This window comes from Mesoplodon densirostris, chromosome 11 (assembly GCF_025265405.1).
Source record: "Mesoplodon densirostris isolate mMesDen1 chromosome 11, mMesDen1 primary haplotype, whole genome shotgun sequence".
NCBI classification, from domain to species: domain Eukaryota; kingdom Metazoa; phylum Chordata; class Mammalia; order Artiodactyla; family Ziphiidae; genus Mesoplodon; species Mesoplodon densirostris.
Window position 1 is genome coordinate 48,135,927 of NC_082671.1, and position 17,888 is coordinate 48,153,814.

Here is a 17,888-nt window from a genome sequence, read left to right on the forward strand (position 1 = left end):
AGTCAGTCAGCTTTTTTCTATATGCAGTTTGTCTTTATATAGATGATATCGTACCACACAAACTATATGTATTCTGTTATTGTTTTGTTTTGTCTTTTTGGCCCATTAATGTAACTTAGATATTTCCCCACACCATTAACAACTAGGAGGTGCTTCTTTTTTTTTTTTTTTTTTTGCGACACGCAGGCCTCTCACTGTTGTGGCCTCTCCCGCTGTAGAGCACAGGCTCTGGACGTGCAGGCTCAGCGGCCATGGCTCACGGGTCCAGCCGCTCCACGGCACGTGGGATCTTCCCGGACTGGAGCATGAACCCGTGTCCCCTGCATCGGCAGGCGGACTCTCAACCACTGCACCACCAGGGAAGCCCAGGAGGTGCTTCTTTATGGCTTCTAACAAAATAATTTTTCCTCGTTATGAAGCCCTTGGGAATGATACAGTCCTACCTACCTCATCTTCCTGCCACTTTGGGATCTGACCTCCTGGCCTTGGGAATCCTCAGGTCTGTCACCATCATCACTTGGGGCCACTGCAAAGCATCTCCTAAGCGCTTACAGGGTGTTGAGTGTGCAGGACCCCCAAAACCCCAAAGGCAGCATTCTGTCAGCCACAACGTAAGGCAGCGCAGACGGCCTTGCATTTCACAGCCATCTGCTCAACTGCCTCTCAAATTTATCTCCCACACAATATAACAGAAGCTGCTAAAAAAACAAAAACAAAACCCGCAAACCTGCTCATCTGCCTTTAAGCTGAAGTTCAAGCTCCTTCTTCCTGGATACCTTTTCTAATACCTTCTCTTCAAAGAAAAAGCAAGATATATTATTTCGTTTAAATATTTTTTAAAACTCCTAGGATATCAAAATTTACTTTGGTTTTCAACATGTGAATTATCCCCACTGTACTGCCCATGCTGATCCACCCCTCATTCTCCACTGATATCATCTCTTGTTTTTTTAGAGAATATATTATCTATCTAATTATGGAGCCAAAAAATTTACATCTAGACATAGAACCAGTGAAGATCAAAAAATTATATTTCAAGTAAAGACAGTCATTCATAATATTTATTTTGGCCAACTACCTAGCTTGAAGGGGGCTTTGGAGCCACTGTTTGTTATTATTATTGTTCCTATTACGCTTGATCTGAAACAAGCAGTTCTCCAGAAGAGCAATGGCCATGTGACTAGGCGGAGAAGACATGAAAATTAACTGAGAAACAGAAGACTGAGGTTTCTGAAAGGTCTGTCAATGATAAGCTGTGTAACCCCAAGGAGTGCAAACTCACTGAGCCTGTTTCCCCATCTCAAAAACAGGAATAATCAGCTCCACTTTGTCAGCCTTATGGAATTTTTATTCGAAACAAATAAAGCATGTAAAAGTAATTTGTACCTTGTAAAGAGCTATACAAACATAAGGGGGGAAATATTTTGCTTTTAAATAAAAAGTCAGGAAGAGAAAGGACAACGTCAAATATCCTGTCTGTTGAATTTAGGACAGTCAACCACTGTCCTAAAGTGCTAAAAACAGATCATTCTGAATAATTCCATCCTTGATTGTCCAATTTCCCTCCACACATGCATCATGCTAATTAAAGGGCTGGCTATCTTCATGCTGGGTTAGAGGAAACTGAAGTGTTGGAACGAAACAGACATGCTATCTCAAGAAGCTGAGACCAGCTAAGGAGGGACTGAGGAAAGTTAAGGAACGAGAGGTAGAAAGGATTAGGATCATTAAGGTTATAAGAATTTAAAACTAGAAAAAAAGGTATAAACAGCTTAGAATCTAAAGAAATGTTAAGAGATGGCTTTTCCCAAAGAGGCGAGCCATTATCCTAACCCCTAGACAAGTGGTTTTGTGAAGCTATTATATACAGCTCCTCCAGAGCCTGACATTTGATTACATTTAAAATTCATCTTTCACTTCCCTTTTCCTTCTTCCCCCATATACCATGTGTTCTTGCCCTGACCACCTACCTTCCCCTCCTTTGATTCAATTCCATCTCAATCCCTTTTAAATGTCTAGGTCCAGTTCCCCACTGGTTTCCTTAACCTCTCCTTGCCTGGCTCTCCCAGTGCCTACTTCCTACCCTCAGCATCACCCATGCACATTCCTCTTTGGAAAAAGAGGAAAAATCACATCTCACTCTTGTAGAGGAGACTAAGAAAATTATTCAAATCTATGTTACTTTTTTTTTTTTTTAAATAGGAAGATAAGAGCTTTAAATTCCAAGTTGTTTCCCTACGAGGAGGGAGGACGTAGCGGGAGAGAAGCAATGATAGTTCCAAACCCGCTCAGACTTGGTCACTGGTGACGGCAGAGGCCCTTCTCATTCCATCCGGGCAGGATCCTCTGGCCAGAGGCATTCAGTCAAAGCAGGTGCGGGGAGGAAAGGAGATAAGCAGGCAGAGACGTGCAGAGATGGAGAGAGAGAAAAAGGGATAAAATAAAGGAAAGAGTTGATGGGGAAAGGGCCAGAGTCAGAAACAAGAAAGGAAGATGGGGGGAAATGGAGCAAGGAATAAAGTAAAAGGGAAAACAGGGCGAGTAAAAGAGGAGGGCTGAAGAGAGAAAGAGGAACAAACCAGGAGAGAGAAAACAGAAGTGGCGGGGGGTAGAGACAAGAGTTGGGATGCAGCGTGGAAGACAGACCGGGTGGAATGGACAGAGCGGGGAGAGAAGAGAGGAAGGGAGTGGGAGAGAATGCCATGCCTAGCCTCGGTCTACGTTTTTACTTCCTTACGCTGTCATCAGGAGCTGCCTTATCTATTTTCACCTCTGGCAGGAGACGCCCGCTGATGTGGGAGCCGGGGCCGCCGATGAGGGACACCACACCGTTGCAGTCCACCGTGCTGTTGCGCTTGACGCTGCGCCGCAGGCTGGGGAAGATGCGCGAGGAGCGGCTGCCCTGGCTGTAGCCGCTGTAGCCGCTGTAGCTGCTGCGGCGCTCGCGGGTTCGGATGGGGATGAAGAGCGAGTCCCGGCGGCCCTCGCTCTCCTCCACCGTGCTGTGCTCGTCGTCCGCAAACTCGTTCTCGGAGCCCGGGTCCCGGAACCGCCCGGGCCCCCGGAAGCTGAAGATGCTGCTTTTGCTGTTGTGGCGGGACAGGAATGGGGAGCCCGGAATGCTGAGTAGTGACTGTAGGGGAAGGAAGAGAGAGAGACAGAGAGGGAGGCATGAGACAGGAAGGGGACCCCGTAGAGGCTGAACAAAGGCTGTCAGCTTCCCCAGCCTGGCCCCATCCTTGCATTCCTGTTAATCAGAACACAGGTGTTTCCAGAAAGCACTTCTGGATGTTGAATTTCTACTGCTTTTCAACACCCATCATTACTCACTTCTCCTTGTCCCAGAACCTTGTGATACACCTGTCTTTGACCTGTTAACCATTCACAAGTTCTAGTCACTGTTCACCCATGTATTGAAAGGATGCTTTTATCTCATGCTCTGTGTATTGAATCCACCAGGAAATACATTCAGTGTCTATTTCTCATTACTATGAGCTCACCTGGAGTGTGCCTTTAATCTACCAAGTTAGATTCTATGCCACACTTGGCAAAAGGAGAGAATTTAAAAGCGCCCAGTCACTTGCCACTCTCTCAATGGGTACCACATGCCCTAGAGGCTAAGAACTATGCCAATACTGGTTTTTTAGTTCAGTTGAAAATGGTATCTGTCCCCTCCTCCTCCATTTTAAAGTCAACGTTTTTCTCATGAGAAGTTTAAGTATTTGTAAATTATATAATTCCCAGCACTGACATTTTAAAGTCAAACTTGTATTTATCACTTAGAAATTTTTCATCTTTTTCTCCTTCAGCTCATACTTCCATTCCATCTTCCCTAGAGAATTTTATGCTAATGTATATCTTTATGCTTTAATGCGTTTTACTGATCACCTTTCAATACTTTTCTGCAACAAAAAATTATAAATAAACTGTACTTAAAATTAAAAAAAATTTTCCTGTGACCATGAGTCTCCAAGAAATTTTAAAAATTCTCCTGGATTGTGTTTTTATTACAATTCTCATTAATACAATTGATCACAAATATATTCTACATTTTATAAGTAATTACTAAGCTTAAAAAGAAATTTTATTAAAATATATCTCAATGAGATGATTTTTTTTTCCAATTGGTGTTTTGGTATTTAAATATTTGTAGATAGTATTATTTATTATTAGAATCAAACATGGCTCAACAGCAACCCCTCTCTCCCTTCTAATATTATTTAGATTTTAAGTGCTGAGAAACCTTATTCATGTAAATGGTACCTTGGAACAGAAGAATACTGTTATAAACAGTAATGTCACTCAATTCTTTGAACTTCTTCTAAGTTATATGCCAAAATTGCATAGTAAGCTATCAGCAAAATTTATCTTAATGATCTATCAGCTGACAATTAAATCAAGTCCTCTTTCAATTGTGTTGAAAGCAAAAAACTGAAAACCACCCAACTTGCCAAAGGATTTGTACCCAGTTGATAGAAGTATTCCATTTCCTGATTTTTGAGGATATCAAAACGGCTTTATTTATTATTAACTAATAATTATATCGGTACCTCTTACAGGGGTTATTCTTTTACTTTAAAGGAACCATATTTAACCCAACAGAAAAGGTTGGAATAACCAAAATATTGTCAATTTCTATACATCACTGCCAACATTGATTTTTTAATAAAATGATGTTATCACATGCTTTAAAGATATTTTCATCAAAACCTTAAAGCCACAGATTTAGCTCATTTAATTTACAAAAATGCCCACCATACGATCTAATTAGCAAAGCCAGTCCCCAGTGTCAAAGCAATTGGCCAAATCAGACTTATTTTCATTGGAAAAAGTATGAATTCATTTTTCATTTTTAATAAATGTATTAATATGTATCTCAGTGACATCCATCTTGCTCCTGAACTTAAAACATCCCATTGCCCCTGATTATAACTCTATATTTCACTCTTATTAGAAGTATGTAAGAGATAGGTAAATTCAGAAAGCCTTATAATGGGTTTGTTTCCTAGATTGAAGAAAACTTTTTAGACCCTAATATTTTCAACTGTCCCTTTGTTTCGCACATCCAAAGATTTTTATATCTTAGGGCAATACACCACTTAGGATTTGGGATGAGAGAGAGGTATGCCTTCCTTTTGTAAAGTGGGAGAAGGCTGACTGTGAAAAGAAAAGTGGAAAAGAACTGGTGTGACTTTGGACCACAGGCCTCACCCTAGGCATAGGAAAATGTAACTTAAAGATCTGGAAATCAGGTTCCTTAAAACTGTGCTTAGAAAGTCTTCAAGTGCCCTGAGGGGATGCAATCCCAGTTTGAGGACATCTGCTCTAATAGAACAAAACCTGACAGACAACTGACCTCAGACAATCCTCCTTGCTACCCTGAGATACTCAGTTTGCTCAATTATGGCTTTGAAGGAATTTCAAAGTAACTTTTAGCTATATAAGATTTTTGCCTTAGAGTTTAGGCCTTACCCTTCTGGTAAAATGATTCCACTGTGGAAGTTCTTTGTGGGCTAGGACTCTGCCAATATAGTATACATATTAAAAGTGCTAAATAAACATTTTAAAATAATACTTTTGATGATAACCCTGGAATGGCTGTAGGGCTCCTCTTTAATATTTCTGCCCATATCTTTTTTATACCTAGAATTCCACTTCTAGGTCTAGACTCAAAATGAGCCCAGTTCCATTCTCTTCCTATAATGTACAAAGCCCCCATGCCCAGATAGGTACATTTTCTTTGGATATTTCTAGTTTTATCATACTTAACTCTCTAACCTGTATTTCCCTTGTTATGTAGTCTCCTCTTGCCTTGGCTTGAAGCAACTCACAAATCTCTGAGATAATAAATGAATTTGATTACTGGAAACTGCATCAAGAAAACCACTTATCACAGATCATTTTATATAAATGTTATTGTTAAATACATACTATAGGCTGTATGTAGGCCTCTAAAAAATAGGGTTCAGGTATGCAACATCTCTGACCCCTTTCCTGATCACTCTGACTTGTTTTGCTCTTCTGCCTCATCCCTGTACCAGAGAGGAGGAGCTGCATAGGTTAGATTCTAGAATGTTCACTGGGTCTCATTTATGAGTGGAGGGTGTCACTGTGTATTAAAAGGGCACATACATGGCCATGTTCCTTCTCCACGCTGTTGAGCTGGTAGAGGCGTCAGCCCCTCCTCCAGCTTATTGCTTGCTATTCCTCATTTCACATATATGTTTGGGCACCCTCACTGATTCATTCCCCTGAACCATTCACAGATCAATGCTAGTATATAATCCGCTACTGGTTTGCAATGAGACGGTAAAAACCTGAGAGAAGCATTTAGAAATTTTAATAGCAAGTAGGCATTTTTACAACATCTAAGAATGTGATAATTTTTCTAGAAGTTTATTGCAATTATATTTTACAAGAGTATCATTCATGAAGAAATGGGAAAGACAAAAACTGGTCCTTCGCTACAGATAGTTTGAGAAGCACTTCTCTAAACAATGTGGCTGGCCACAAGATATGTTAAGTGTTAGAATATACCTATGAGTTTTGGTTTCTTTCTTTCTTTCTTTCTTTCTTTTTTTAAATATTTATTTATTTAGGCTGTGCCGGGTCTTAGTTGCAGCATGCGGGAGCTGGTTCCCCGATCAGGGATCGAACCCAGGGCCCCTGCCTTGGGAGTGTGAAGTCTCACCCACTGGACCACCAGGGAAGTCCCACCTATGATTTTTTTTTTTTTTTTTTTTTTGCGGTATGTGGGCCTCTCACTGTTGTGGCCTCTCCCGTTGCGGAGCACAGGCTCCGGATGCGCAGGCCCAGCGGCCATGGCTCACGGGCCCAGCTGCTCCGCGGCATATGGGATCCTCCCAGACCGGGGCACGAACCCGTATCCCCTGCATCTGCAGGCGGACTCTCAACCACTGCGCCACCAGGGAGGCCCTATGATTTTGTTTTAATCAGGTATGGTAAGGTGACAGACACAGAGATAACTGCCTTTGAAAGAAGAGTTTACTTACAGTTCCCAAAATAAGGGGGCATGGCATGCTGCACCATGTCATGCCAGGCCACACAGGGCCTCACGGTGGGTGGGGGGGGACTGCGTACGAGGGTCAGTCAGGAGGCAGGAGGAGCGAGGGGAAAAGCCTGGCCCAGAGCCTTTGCTGTGGAAGGGATGGGTGGGGCAGAGCAGATACATTTGAACAAGTTTAAAATTGGAGAGTTTGAATAATTTCAAACAGGTTCTGGGCTATAGGAATGGTCCTGGCTCTGTAGTGATTTAGGGCACGGGAAATATTGGCTGGGTGTGTGAATGAGATAACAGGAGGCTGGGGATAAGGGTCTTGGACTGGTTGATCTGCACATGAAAGGCACACTTCCTGGCAAGTTGTTCGCTCTCTCTAGGAATTAAACTAGCACCAAGATGGGGAGCTCCCCCCAGCCAGCAAGGCTCCTAGCATGTCAAAGCCCCATAAAATACAGAAAATAAAAAACTGCCTCCCTTCTCACAGCAAGCTTCCCTGGACTGAGTCTGTGATTTTCACAAGGCCGATGTTGGGTGCTGACCCTACCTACTATATTAGGTCTCCATATTAGGAAAGGTTTGATTTTTATTTGACAAATGATCATTAAATACCTGTTGTGTGCTAAGTGATGTGGATACAGTGGTGAACAAGACATATAACATGGTCCCTGCCCTCTCGAAACCTGCAGCCTCGTAGGAAATATTATATACTATATTAGATCTCATATAGTATATAACACCTGACTATTCTTAACTGACAGGAAAGTGAGAGGAAGTGATAGAAAGATCATGACCAATTCAGTGACCCAGGAACACTTAGGAATCAGGATCCTGAGACAATACACACTAAAAGGAAACAGTTTATCTATTATTCTTTAATTCTTTGTTCCGTTCTTGGCAAAAGAGTTGACTGCAATAAATGTGGAAGGGGAAAAGATGAACTTGTCCCATTTCTCCTTGTACCCCTTGTATCTAATCCTGATCTAGCCAATTCCCTAAGGAGACATATCCTGCGGGTAGCCCCCCAGTCTCAATTTTCCTGGACTGGAGGGTTTTAGTTATGACTCAGGACCCGTGGCTCTATTAACTCCTGGGATCCAGGCTAGTGTATGAGATAGGTCCTGTTTTCAAAATCTTTCCTGTCAACAAACCAGGAGCGTCTGGTCCTTTTCAGGCAGTCACATCACAGCTAACTAAAAATACTACCTTAGATCTAGGTGTCTGCTTGGGAGAATAGCTCTGGGGTGTTCTTGGTTTGAGGGAGTAGCCCTCACATTACACAGAAAAATTAATTGGGAATTTCAGGGCATCCATGTCAGCTGTTTACTGGGATAAGGCTTAACAATGACTGGGATGTTTAGAATGTAATAAATTGAAGATTTAAATGTCCTACTTCCATTGCCCTATTTCACCTTTTCTTCACTTTTTCTTTCCAACACAGCAGTTGGTTCTTAAAATGTGGTCTGGGAACTCCTGGGGTCCTTGTGACCCTTTTATTGGGAGGGGGGTCACAAGATTAAAACTACTTCATAATAATACTAAGATGATGTCTGCCTTTATCACTCTTGTTTTCTCACAGGCATACAGTAGACTCTGTGAGCCTGACAGTTTCACAGAATTTAAAGACTTTTCTTATGAGCTTGATAGAGATAATAATATACGTGATTTTTTAATATTGTGTGTCAGTACTTCGAAGATCTGTATAACTTAGTGAACCAGTATTTCCCAAATGGCCAATGTAAGATGCTACAAGTCATTCATGAGTTAAAGACCTATAGTGCAAAATACAGCAAAGGATTTTAATGTAACAGAGTACCAAGTTACTGATACAGTTTCAGCTTCTACATTGCAACTAACCATTTAAAAATCTACCATTATCCAGTTTTGGAAAAGCATCAAAGAAGAATATTCACAATTATCTAAAAAGGCTGTTAAAATATTTCTCCCTTTTCCAACTACATCTGTATGAAACTAGATTTTCTTTAAATACTTCAACCAAAAAAAAATACATCGCAACAGACTGAATACAGGTATATTCCAGCTATCTTCTATTAACCACAGATTAAAGAGATTCGCAAAGATGTAAACAGTACCATTTTTTAAACTAATTTTTTTTTGATCTGGAAAACAGTTTATTTTTTCAAAAATATGTATGATCTGTGTTAAACATATAATGGGTTTATCATTATTATTTTAAATAAATCAGTAAACAAACATTTTAAAATTTCTTAATTATAATTTCTAACACAATAAACTGAAAGCACATTTAAAAAAAGCTCTTTGGGGTTCTCAATAATTCTTAAAGATATAAAGACCAAAAAGTTTGAGAATTGCTGCCACAGAATAATTAAAATACTTTGCAAAAATGAACTCAACCTAATACTTGTTTTCACCTAAACCCTAAAAACACAGCAGTAATTTTACAGAGAAACAGGTAGGAGACAGGTTGGGCAGATGTCTCGATAGGATCTCAGCAGATCTGAAATACAGGAAACTGACATTCACTTGAACTGTGCGGTGGGAAAACTGAAGCCAGTTGCCGTTAAGCTAAGAGAACAGACGACCAGGTATGTGTGGAGGTGAGTGAGAAGGGGGTGGCTAGAGACCGCAGTACAAGGCTTATAGTCAGAAGCCCCTGGTTCAAATCTTGCCTGCAACACCTACTAGCTATATAACCTTAAATAAATTAGTAAATCTCTCTAGGCCTCAGTTTCTGCAACCATTTCTCCAGATAAAATCAGAGAAACTGCAGGAGAGTCCTGGGACAAAGAGTATTACTACTGTGTGGGGCTTCTAAGCAAGTCTTGGCAGTCAGCCACGGACTCTAGGAATCCACAGTTTTTTTCAGATGGGGAAATTAGAGGAAGTGAACATTTTCATGCAAAGCAGGACATCTCAGAAGCCCAGCTTTATTTTTGAGCTAGGGAGCAATCAGTGCAACTCTGTGCTGAAGCCTATGGATTAATCAGAGCCCATTCAATAGCAAAGTGTTAATGGTACTAAGGTATTTATTAACTAGCTCAGGATGGCTCTCAAGACAAGGGTTGGATTACAACAAAGCTACAATCACAGTTTTCCCCCAAAAGAGACTGAACTAGGAGAAAGGTGAAGTGAAGGTGAGACAGAGATGGTTCCAGGCCATAAAAAAGTCCCAGAAGGGGTTAAATCAGATTTATAAAAGTTCTTCATTCATTTTTCCAACAAATATCTGAATGGGCATAGAAGCAGGCCTTGACTTTAGGATTTTATCTGAGAGAGGAGAGGATATGAATATTAGTAAATATACAACCACATACAGTAAAAAGCAACATGCAAAGAGGTACGTATAAACATAATGGAAAGATGAAATGATAATTTCCAATTGGGGGTGGGATGGAGGTGGGTCAGGGAAGGTTTCTTGAGAAAAGGATGTGAAGAATAAATACAATGTGGACAATTCAGAAATGGAAAAAACAGGGCATCTTAGAGAGGCTGTTTCTGGAGCAAAACAGAGGGTAGAAAAGAAGCATCGTGTATGAGAAGCATCTAGTAGTTCACTGTGGTGTAAGTATAGGGTGCTTGAAGGGGCACAGGGACTGGAGACTGAAAAGGGACTGTGCATCGGGGAGGGGGAGTGCTATGAATTCCACCCCAAAGGGGAGTTCCCTCTCCCATTCTTCTTAATAACTACTCTAAACTGTCACTATTGGCTTCAACCTCCCGACTCAACCTCTCAAACCCTTCGATAAGATTTTTAATTTCCTACATTATTGAAAACTAGAGACTGACAGGTGTCATCTTTCTCCACTTCCTACTCCCCATCTACAAAGTTATCCACACACACCCACCTCTACTGTGCTGGCGTCTTTGGTGGGGGACAAGGTACCCCCTTTCCTGTTAGAGGCTACACCTATTTTCACATCTCCCAAGACTGTGTTCTATTTTCTTTTCTATTCTACTCCATTTTTACTTCTAACCCTCCTTCTGGGTTTCCTCTCCAACAGATTATAAAAATGCTTACTTTCACCCACATTCTTTTTTTTTTTAAGATGTTGGGGGTAGGGGGTTATTAATTTATTTATTTTTGCTGTGTTGGGTCTTCGTCTCTGTGCGAGGGCTTTCTCTAGTTGCGGCGAGCAGGGGCCACTCTTCAACACAGTGCGTGGGCCTCTCACTATCGCAGCCTCTCTTGTTGCGGAGCACAGGCTCCAGATGCGCAGGCTCAGTAGTTGTGGCTCACAGACCTAGTTGCTCCATGGCATGTAGGATCCTCCCAGACCAGGGCTCGAACCCGTGTCCCCTGCATTAGCAGGCAGATTCTCAACCACTGCGCCACCAGGGAAGCCCCCACCCACATTCTTTAAAGAAGTTTGAATGAGAAGTCTTTACTTCCCACTCAATATGGCATCCACCCTTACCCTGGACTGAAATGTAACTTTCAAGTTCTCAATGACTTCTGTTGCCGAATCCAACGGACATTTCCATTTCTGATCTCATCAAACATCTCTGTTAAGTTTCAATCCACTGATCACTCCACTGCCTTCTCCCACCCTTGTGCTCTCCAGCCCTCACTGCACTGTCGGTTCCCTTAGCACCTCTAACGACCGTTTACTTGTTTTCCTCCATGAGCTCCATCTCCAATGCCCATGAACATCAGTGGCCCACTGTTCTTCCACCTGACACAACCTCTCCGAGTCATCTCATCCAGTCTCATGGTTTCAATCCCCACCTGTCAGCTCAGGACCTCTTCCCTGAGCTATCATTTGACTATCCATGTGTCTACCTGGTTTCCCAACAAACAATTCAAACTTGGGATGTCCAAACTGGAACATACTTTTCCTCCAAACCTGGAATGTCCTTTCTTCCGTCTTACTGCTCCCTTACCAACACACATGTACGTTACTTGACTAACTCCTGTTTATCCTTCATTGATCTTCCCCAGAAAATCTTTGCTGAACCTCCAGGTTGGGATAGATCTGTGCCCTCCAAAACACCCCAGTGTATCTCAATTATGGAATAATATCATCAATGCTATTACACAAATAATTTTTTCAATGTATCTGGTTGCCCCATTACACTGTAAGCTCCCTAGGGCAGGGATGGTGTTCTAACCACCTTTTAATCTCTAGGACCTAGCACAATCCCTGACACACAGTAGGCACTCCATAAATACTTGGTGATGAATAATGAGAGATATGTTTTAGGAAGTGATCTGCTGACAATATATAAAACATAAAGGAGAGAGAGACAGACAAGAGTGAATGAAGCTGCAATGGATAACTGCAGTAGAACAAAGTAACACAAAGTCTGAACTAAAATAGGATTAATAAGAAAAAAAGAAGGGGATGGACATTAGAGATTCTGCTGTGATAAAATGAACTAGACTAGCAAAAGACTGAGCTGGGAGGTGAGAGATGTAAGGGAGAGGCACAATCAATCATCTCTGGGAAACAAGAAAAGACACTGAATACAGTGCCATAACCAGGAACTGTAATCTATTCTATACCTTACAAAACTTTCTTTAAAATGGGGAATTAGGGCTTCCCTGGTGGCGCAGTGGTTAAGAATCCGCCTGCCAATGCAGGGGACACGGGTTCGAGCCCTGGTCCAGGAAGATCTCACATGCCGCAGAGCAACTAAGCCCGTGCACCACAACTACTGAGCCTGCGCTCTAGAGCCTGCATGCCAAAACTACTGAAGCCCGCGTGCCTAGAGCCTGTGCTCCGCAACAAGAGAAGTCACCGCAATGAGAAGCCCACGCACCACAACAAAGAGTAGCCCCCCTCACCGAAACGAGAGAAAGCCTGCATGCAGCAATGAAGACCCAATGCAGCCAAAAATAAATAAATAAATAAAATTGGGGAATTAAATGGCTTAAGAATTGGATTTTGGTGGTGTTCTCTGAAATCCAAAAATACCTAGTATGTGATGAAATTTATAGTAATACAATGCTCAATAATAATCAATAAGTCCTCTCCCTTCTCTTTCTCTTAGTTTCCTGATTCATCAAAGTTGGGTAAAACTGGAGGCTTTTAATATATCATAGGCTAATTTATCAGCATGACACTATATATCTAGAATAATTAATTACTAGAACTTGCCACACTCAAATAAGGTGACCTAAAGAGTTTCATGACTTTTTTTTTTAACCTAAAATTGTATGAAACTCGAGGTATTTGATCTAAATTCTGAAGTTCAGAGGCTAAGAGGAGAAAAGTTCTTCATGATGTTTTAGAACATAAGGCTTGCTGGTTGTGACACAGACTTTACTGCTATAGTAAGTTTGCCAAAGGTGACCAGGTTGTCCTAGGGCTAGCTTTAGAGCAGAGAAGGGAAGGCAGGATTAGAGCACAGGGCAGCCCTAATACGCGAGTAACACTTCCTCCTAAAGGAAAACAACATGGAAGTATGGAGAGGTAGGCCTGAGAATGCAGGGCTGGGTGTGGAAAACATAAACCCAAAGGGGAATATGAGAATCAAGTGAGATTAGGAAAACCAAAATTTCTTAGGCTTATTTGACCCGGCGCAAAGAGTTTACCTGATTCATGATGGAAAATTTCCTCCCAATTCTGTTGTCTGGTAGCCGAAAGCCCTTCCTCCTCATACCATCTTCTGACTCTGACTTGAACACCTTCTCGGGATCCCCTTTCTCTTCTCCTTCAGAGAGCTCCTTTTGTTTCCTCTTCTTTCTCCTGTTACGTCTCTCTTTGGCACTCTTGGAACTGAGCTTAGAGATTTCAGATGAGCTCCGGGGAGAGCCTGCCCCTTCTTCACCTTCTTCCTCTATGGCATCTTCTGAGACAGTTCCTGCTGAAGTGGCCATCGCCGCCGCCTACGAAAGGAGCCACAGCAACAGAGCAGATCAGAAGCAATTAACTGGAGCCGCCCAAAGCCAAGCAATTAGTACGGATCACTTCCTTTCCCACAGATAGGGGAAAAAGGGAAAAGAGGAGGAAGGAAAACCAGCCCATCAGAGGAGACTGTGGCTGGGGCCTGGTATCTCTTTTTCCTTGCTGAATTTGTATCGTGGCACACAGCCTTGCATAATCAGAGCAGAACGGCATGGTCAGAACTCTGGGATTTATTCTCTTGAGTATCTCAGACAAGACGTGGCTGCCACCTTGGTACCAAATGATCCTTTTTTTGGACAACTCTGAAAATCAATGCTAAGAAACTATACTATACATTATGGGTCCAACAATGTAAAAATACATGTATATTTGAATAAAGATTAAAAAGTAATCTGTTAGGGTGTTGGTGGAATCACAAGTTTGTTTTTCAAATTTTACTTTAATATTTTACCTGTATCTTCTTTTCAAGACTTATTATGACCACAGAGAATCTCTGAAGGGGATCCTAATGTTTTTCTCAACAAAAAGGCTATGCTTATATGAAGCATTATATACATTGCTCTGGTCACTTTTTTTTCTCTCCAGCCAGCAAAGCAGTTGTACACTGAACAGTTGAGAAATTCAACAAAAGTTCCTATTCACAAACAATTTGGCCATTAAGACAAATGGAATAATTGGACTGACCATCTGCAGTTGTTACTTGGGTTATTTTAATCAGATCAGTGACTTCTATTTGACAGTGACTGATGCCTAAAAAGATCAATTGGAATGGCAATCAGGTGGGGCCTTAGTCACTGTGATCTGGCAGGAAGGACCATAGCAAAGAATTGGTCACCAACCTGTGCCTCTTCCTGTTGCTTCTTAAGTTGCTCCAACATTGCTTTGAATTCAGCCTCTTTCTGCTCTGCTTCCTCCAGTGTTGCCTGATTCTGTTCTTCATAAGCCATGGCCACCACAGCCAAGATCAAGTTCACCAGGTAGAAAGAACCCACAAAGATGACCAAGACGAAGAAGATCATGTACGTTTTCCCAGCTGCTCTTAAGGTCTGTAAAGACAAAGAGACAAAGACCACTTTCTGAGTTGCTTGCATCAAACGAATCAGGCTGAAAACTACTCATGGGCTGGTGTTCCTCTGCAGGGGCACTACTGCATTTGGAACAGGACAGTACTTCACTGTGTGGTACTTCACACTGCACAACACTTAGCATCCCCAACTGCCAAATGGCCTCCCTACCCTCAACTCACAGTAAATGTTGGTAGTACGTCCCATTCATTATGACAAAAAAGTCCTCTTCCACTTCCAAATACTTTTAATATACTCCTTTTGTAGAAAAATGCTTAATTTTTTTTTAAAGGAAAAATCGCTCTGGGCTAAGAATTACATTTGACTTTGTCAGCTCGTTCTAAAACAAGTCTGAAGAAATGAATACAAGACCTCAGCTCATTTATCTACTGGTCCTCAAAGAGCATTAACAGACAAATTCCATCTCTGGGATCAGGTCCAAGTCATAGGAAGTCCCTATCTTGAGGGACATCCTTCCTTAGCCTGTTGCAATAGGATGAGTTTTTAAAGAGGGATGTGACATAAAGGATAGTGGAGGGAAAAGAAAACAGGAAGGAGGATCCCAAGAGGATTCCTTGGGGAATACTCAAGGACTACTGAGTATTCCCTGAGCAAGCAAATAGACATCAAAGAACAATTGTGTTTTAGGTTATGTACACAGGACCCACTATTACTTAGTTTTCATTTTTGTTCTTCTCAACCACAAATTGAAACTTAGCATAAGTCACAAATATTTCATGGGAAAGATTCAATCCTGAAGGAATACTAGGCTGTACAACAGAAAGGAAGAATTCTAGGAGATACGAATAAGAAACTTCCCTTAAAGAGCTTCCTTCATGCCTGAGGGGAACACATTTCTTATCCTCAAACTAATTTGCATTACCAAATGCTAGAGTCAAATGGAAAACAATGGATCATCAGAGAATCTCTAAACTGGAAGACCCTCAGCAGTCACCTACACTAACTTCTCCACCACAACCAGCAAAATTAAATGACTTGCCCAGAGTCACCAAAGCAGCCCAATAGAATAGTAGTGACCTTTTAAAAAAAATCTGTCACAACATTCTTGAACAAATACAAATGTGTTACAAATTTCAAAACATTGACATATTTAGGCTCCAAGATCTCTGTGGATAAAATCTCATCTTTATAATGTCTAGCATAGTGCCTTGCACAATGTGTTTAATATTTCTTAAAAAGATGCCCTAAGCCAAAAAATCCAAAAGGAGGAATACTGAAGATGGTCTGGTGAAATGATAGGAAGTAGGTAGAGAAGGCAGATTCCCAGGCCAGGCAAGAGGCTCTCAAGTCTGTGAACCGCTACAGCTATACATGATGAGCATTAAAGAACCGGGCCAAGAGCTGGGAGAATTCACTTACTTTTGTAAACCCACTGACTCTGAGAAATACCATCCTAAGACCCTATATAACATCTTCACCAAAGGTCTCTCACACAGAATGTCCCCAACCCCACATATCCTCATGTAAATTCTATCACCAAAGAAAAAGAGGTAGTACTCGAAAAAGAGGTATTACTTACTAATTGATACAAGTTTTCCCAGTAGTCCTGGGTCATAAGGCGAAACAATGCCAAGAAGGCCCAGCTAAAAGTGTCAAAGCTTGTGTAACCATAGTTGGGGTTCCTTCCTGCTTTCATACACTGGTATCCCTCTGGGCATTGCCTGAGGAAAGAAAGGGAAACAAAGGGCTTTTCAATGTAATCCTACCCAGTCATCAGCTGTAAGGCATCTCTATGACCTTGGAGATAATAAATATATAGATGGTTATTTATTACAGGTCAAAAAACAGGAATTTTAAAAAAGAAAAAGAGGAAAGAAACAAAGTAGCAAGGTCAATTTTTCAAAAAATGTTGTCATGGGGACAGTCTAGGATCAGAATCACCTGAAAAACGTTGATTCCTATGACCTACCCAAGACCTAGGAATAAAAGCTCTGGATATGGGATCCATGAATCTGTATTTTTAAGGGGCGTGTCAGATGATTCTTATGCATGCCAAAATTTGAGAATCACTGTCCTAGATTCATATCAATGTGCAATCCAACCAAATTTAACTTAGCTGCTATCCGAAATGACAAATGGCTAGAAGCTCCTCTTAATCATCTCGATTCTCTTAACACCCATTGTGACAAGCATGTCATATTGGGGATTTCAGTGACCTTGATTATAACAGTTCTTCTGCTTTAAGACCCGCCTGATATTTATTTCAGTGTAATTTCTAGTATCTACTTCAATACAGAAATTAAATGAACTTCTAGTCATCATGTCATCTTAAAACACCAATTCCTGTATTTACCAATATACTCTAAATAATGACACTACACCCTACATTTATATAGTCCTCTGTTTACAAAGCACTTTCACATATGTTATGTAACTGGATCCTTACATAACCCTTTGAGAAGGTGAGAACATGATTAAATCCATTTTTAGATGAAGAAACTGAGGCTCACATAAGTTAAATGGCTTGCCAAAAGTCTAGAAGTAGCAGAATCAGGACTAAACTTTGTTGCTGTACACTCATGTTCATAGCAGCTAAAATGTGGAAACAACCCAAGTGTCTACTGACAGATGAATGGATAAACAAAATGTGATATATACATACAATGGAATATTATTCAGCCTTAAAAAGGAAGGAAATTCTGACATATACTATAACATGGATGAACCCTGAGGACACTATGCTAAGTGAAATAAGCCAGTTGCAGAAAGACAATTACTGTATTATTCTACTTAAGTAAGGTACTTAGACTGGTCAAAATCATAGAGACAGAAAGTAGAATGGTGGTCACCAGGGGCTGAGTGGAGGGGAGAATGGGGAGTTATTGGGTACAGAGTTTCACTGTAGGAAGATGAAGAGTTCTGGAGATGCATGGTGGTGATGGTTGCATAACAACATCAGCATACTTAATACCACTGAACTGTACATGCAGAAATGGTTAAGAGACCAAATTTTAT

The 17,888-nt window shown here is 41.2% G+C and overlaps 1 protein-coding gene across 1 annotated transcript in view; it reads right to left on the reverse strand.

The window, feature by feature from the left end:
• The window catches only part of SCN8A (sodium voltage-gated channel alpha subunit 8), a 183,234-nt gene that overhangs the window by 53,975 nt on the left and 111,371 nt on the right, over nt 1-17,888 (reverse strand). The window contains exons 9-12 of the mRNA XM_060113425.1: nt 16,453-16,594; nt 14,688-14,894; nt 13,536-13,829; nt 2,738-3,133 (exon numbers count right to left, since the gene is read on the reverse strand). Of these exons, the coding sequence (XP_059969408.1) occupies nt 2,738-3,133; nt 13,536-13,829; nt 14,688-14,894; nt 16,453-16,594 (1,039 nt within the window). The remainder of the gene's footprint in view (nt 1-2,737; nt 3,134-13,535; nt 13,830-14,687; nt 14,895-16,452; nt 16,595-17,888) is intronic.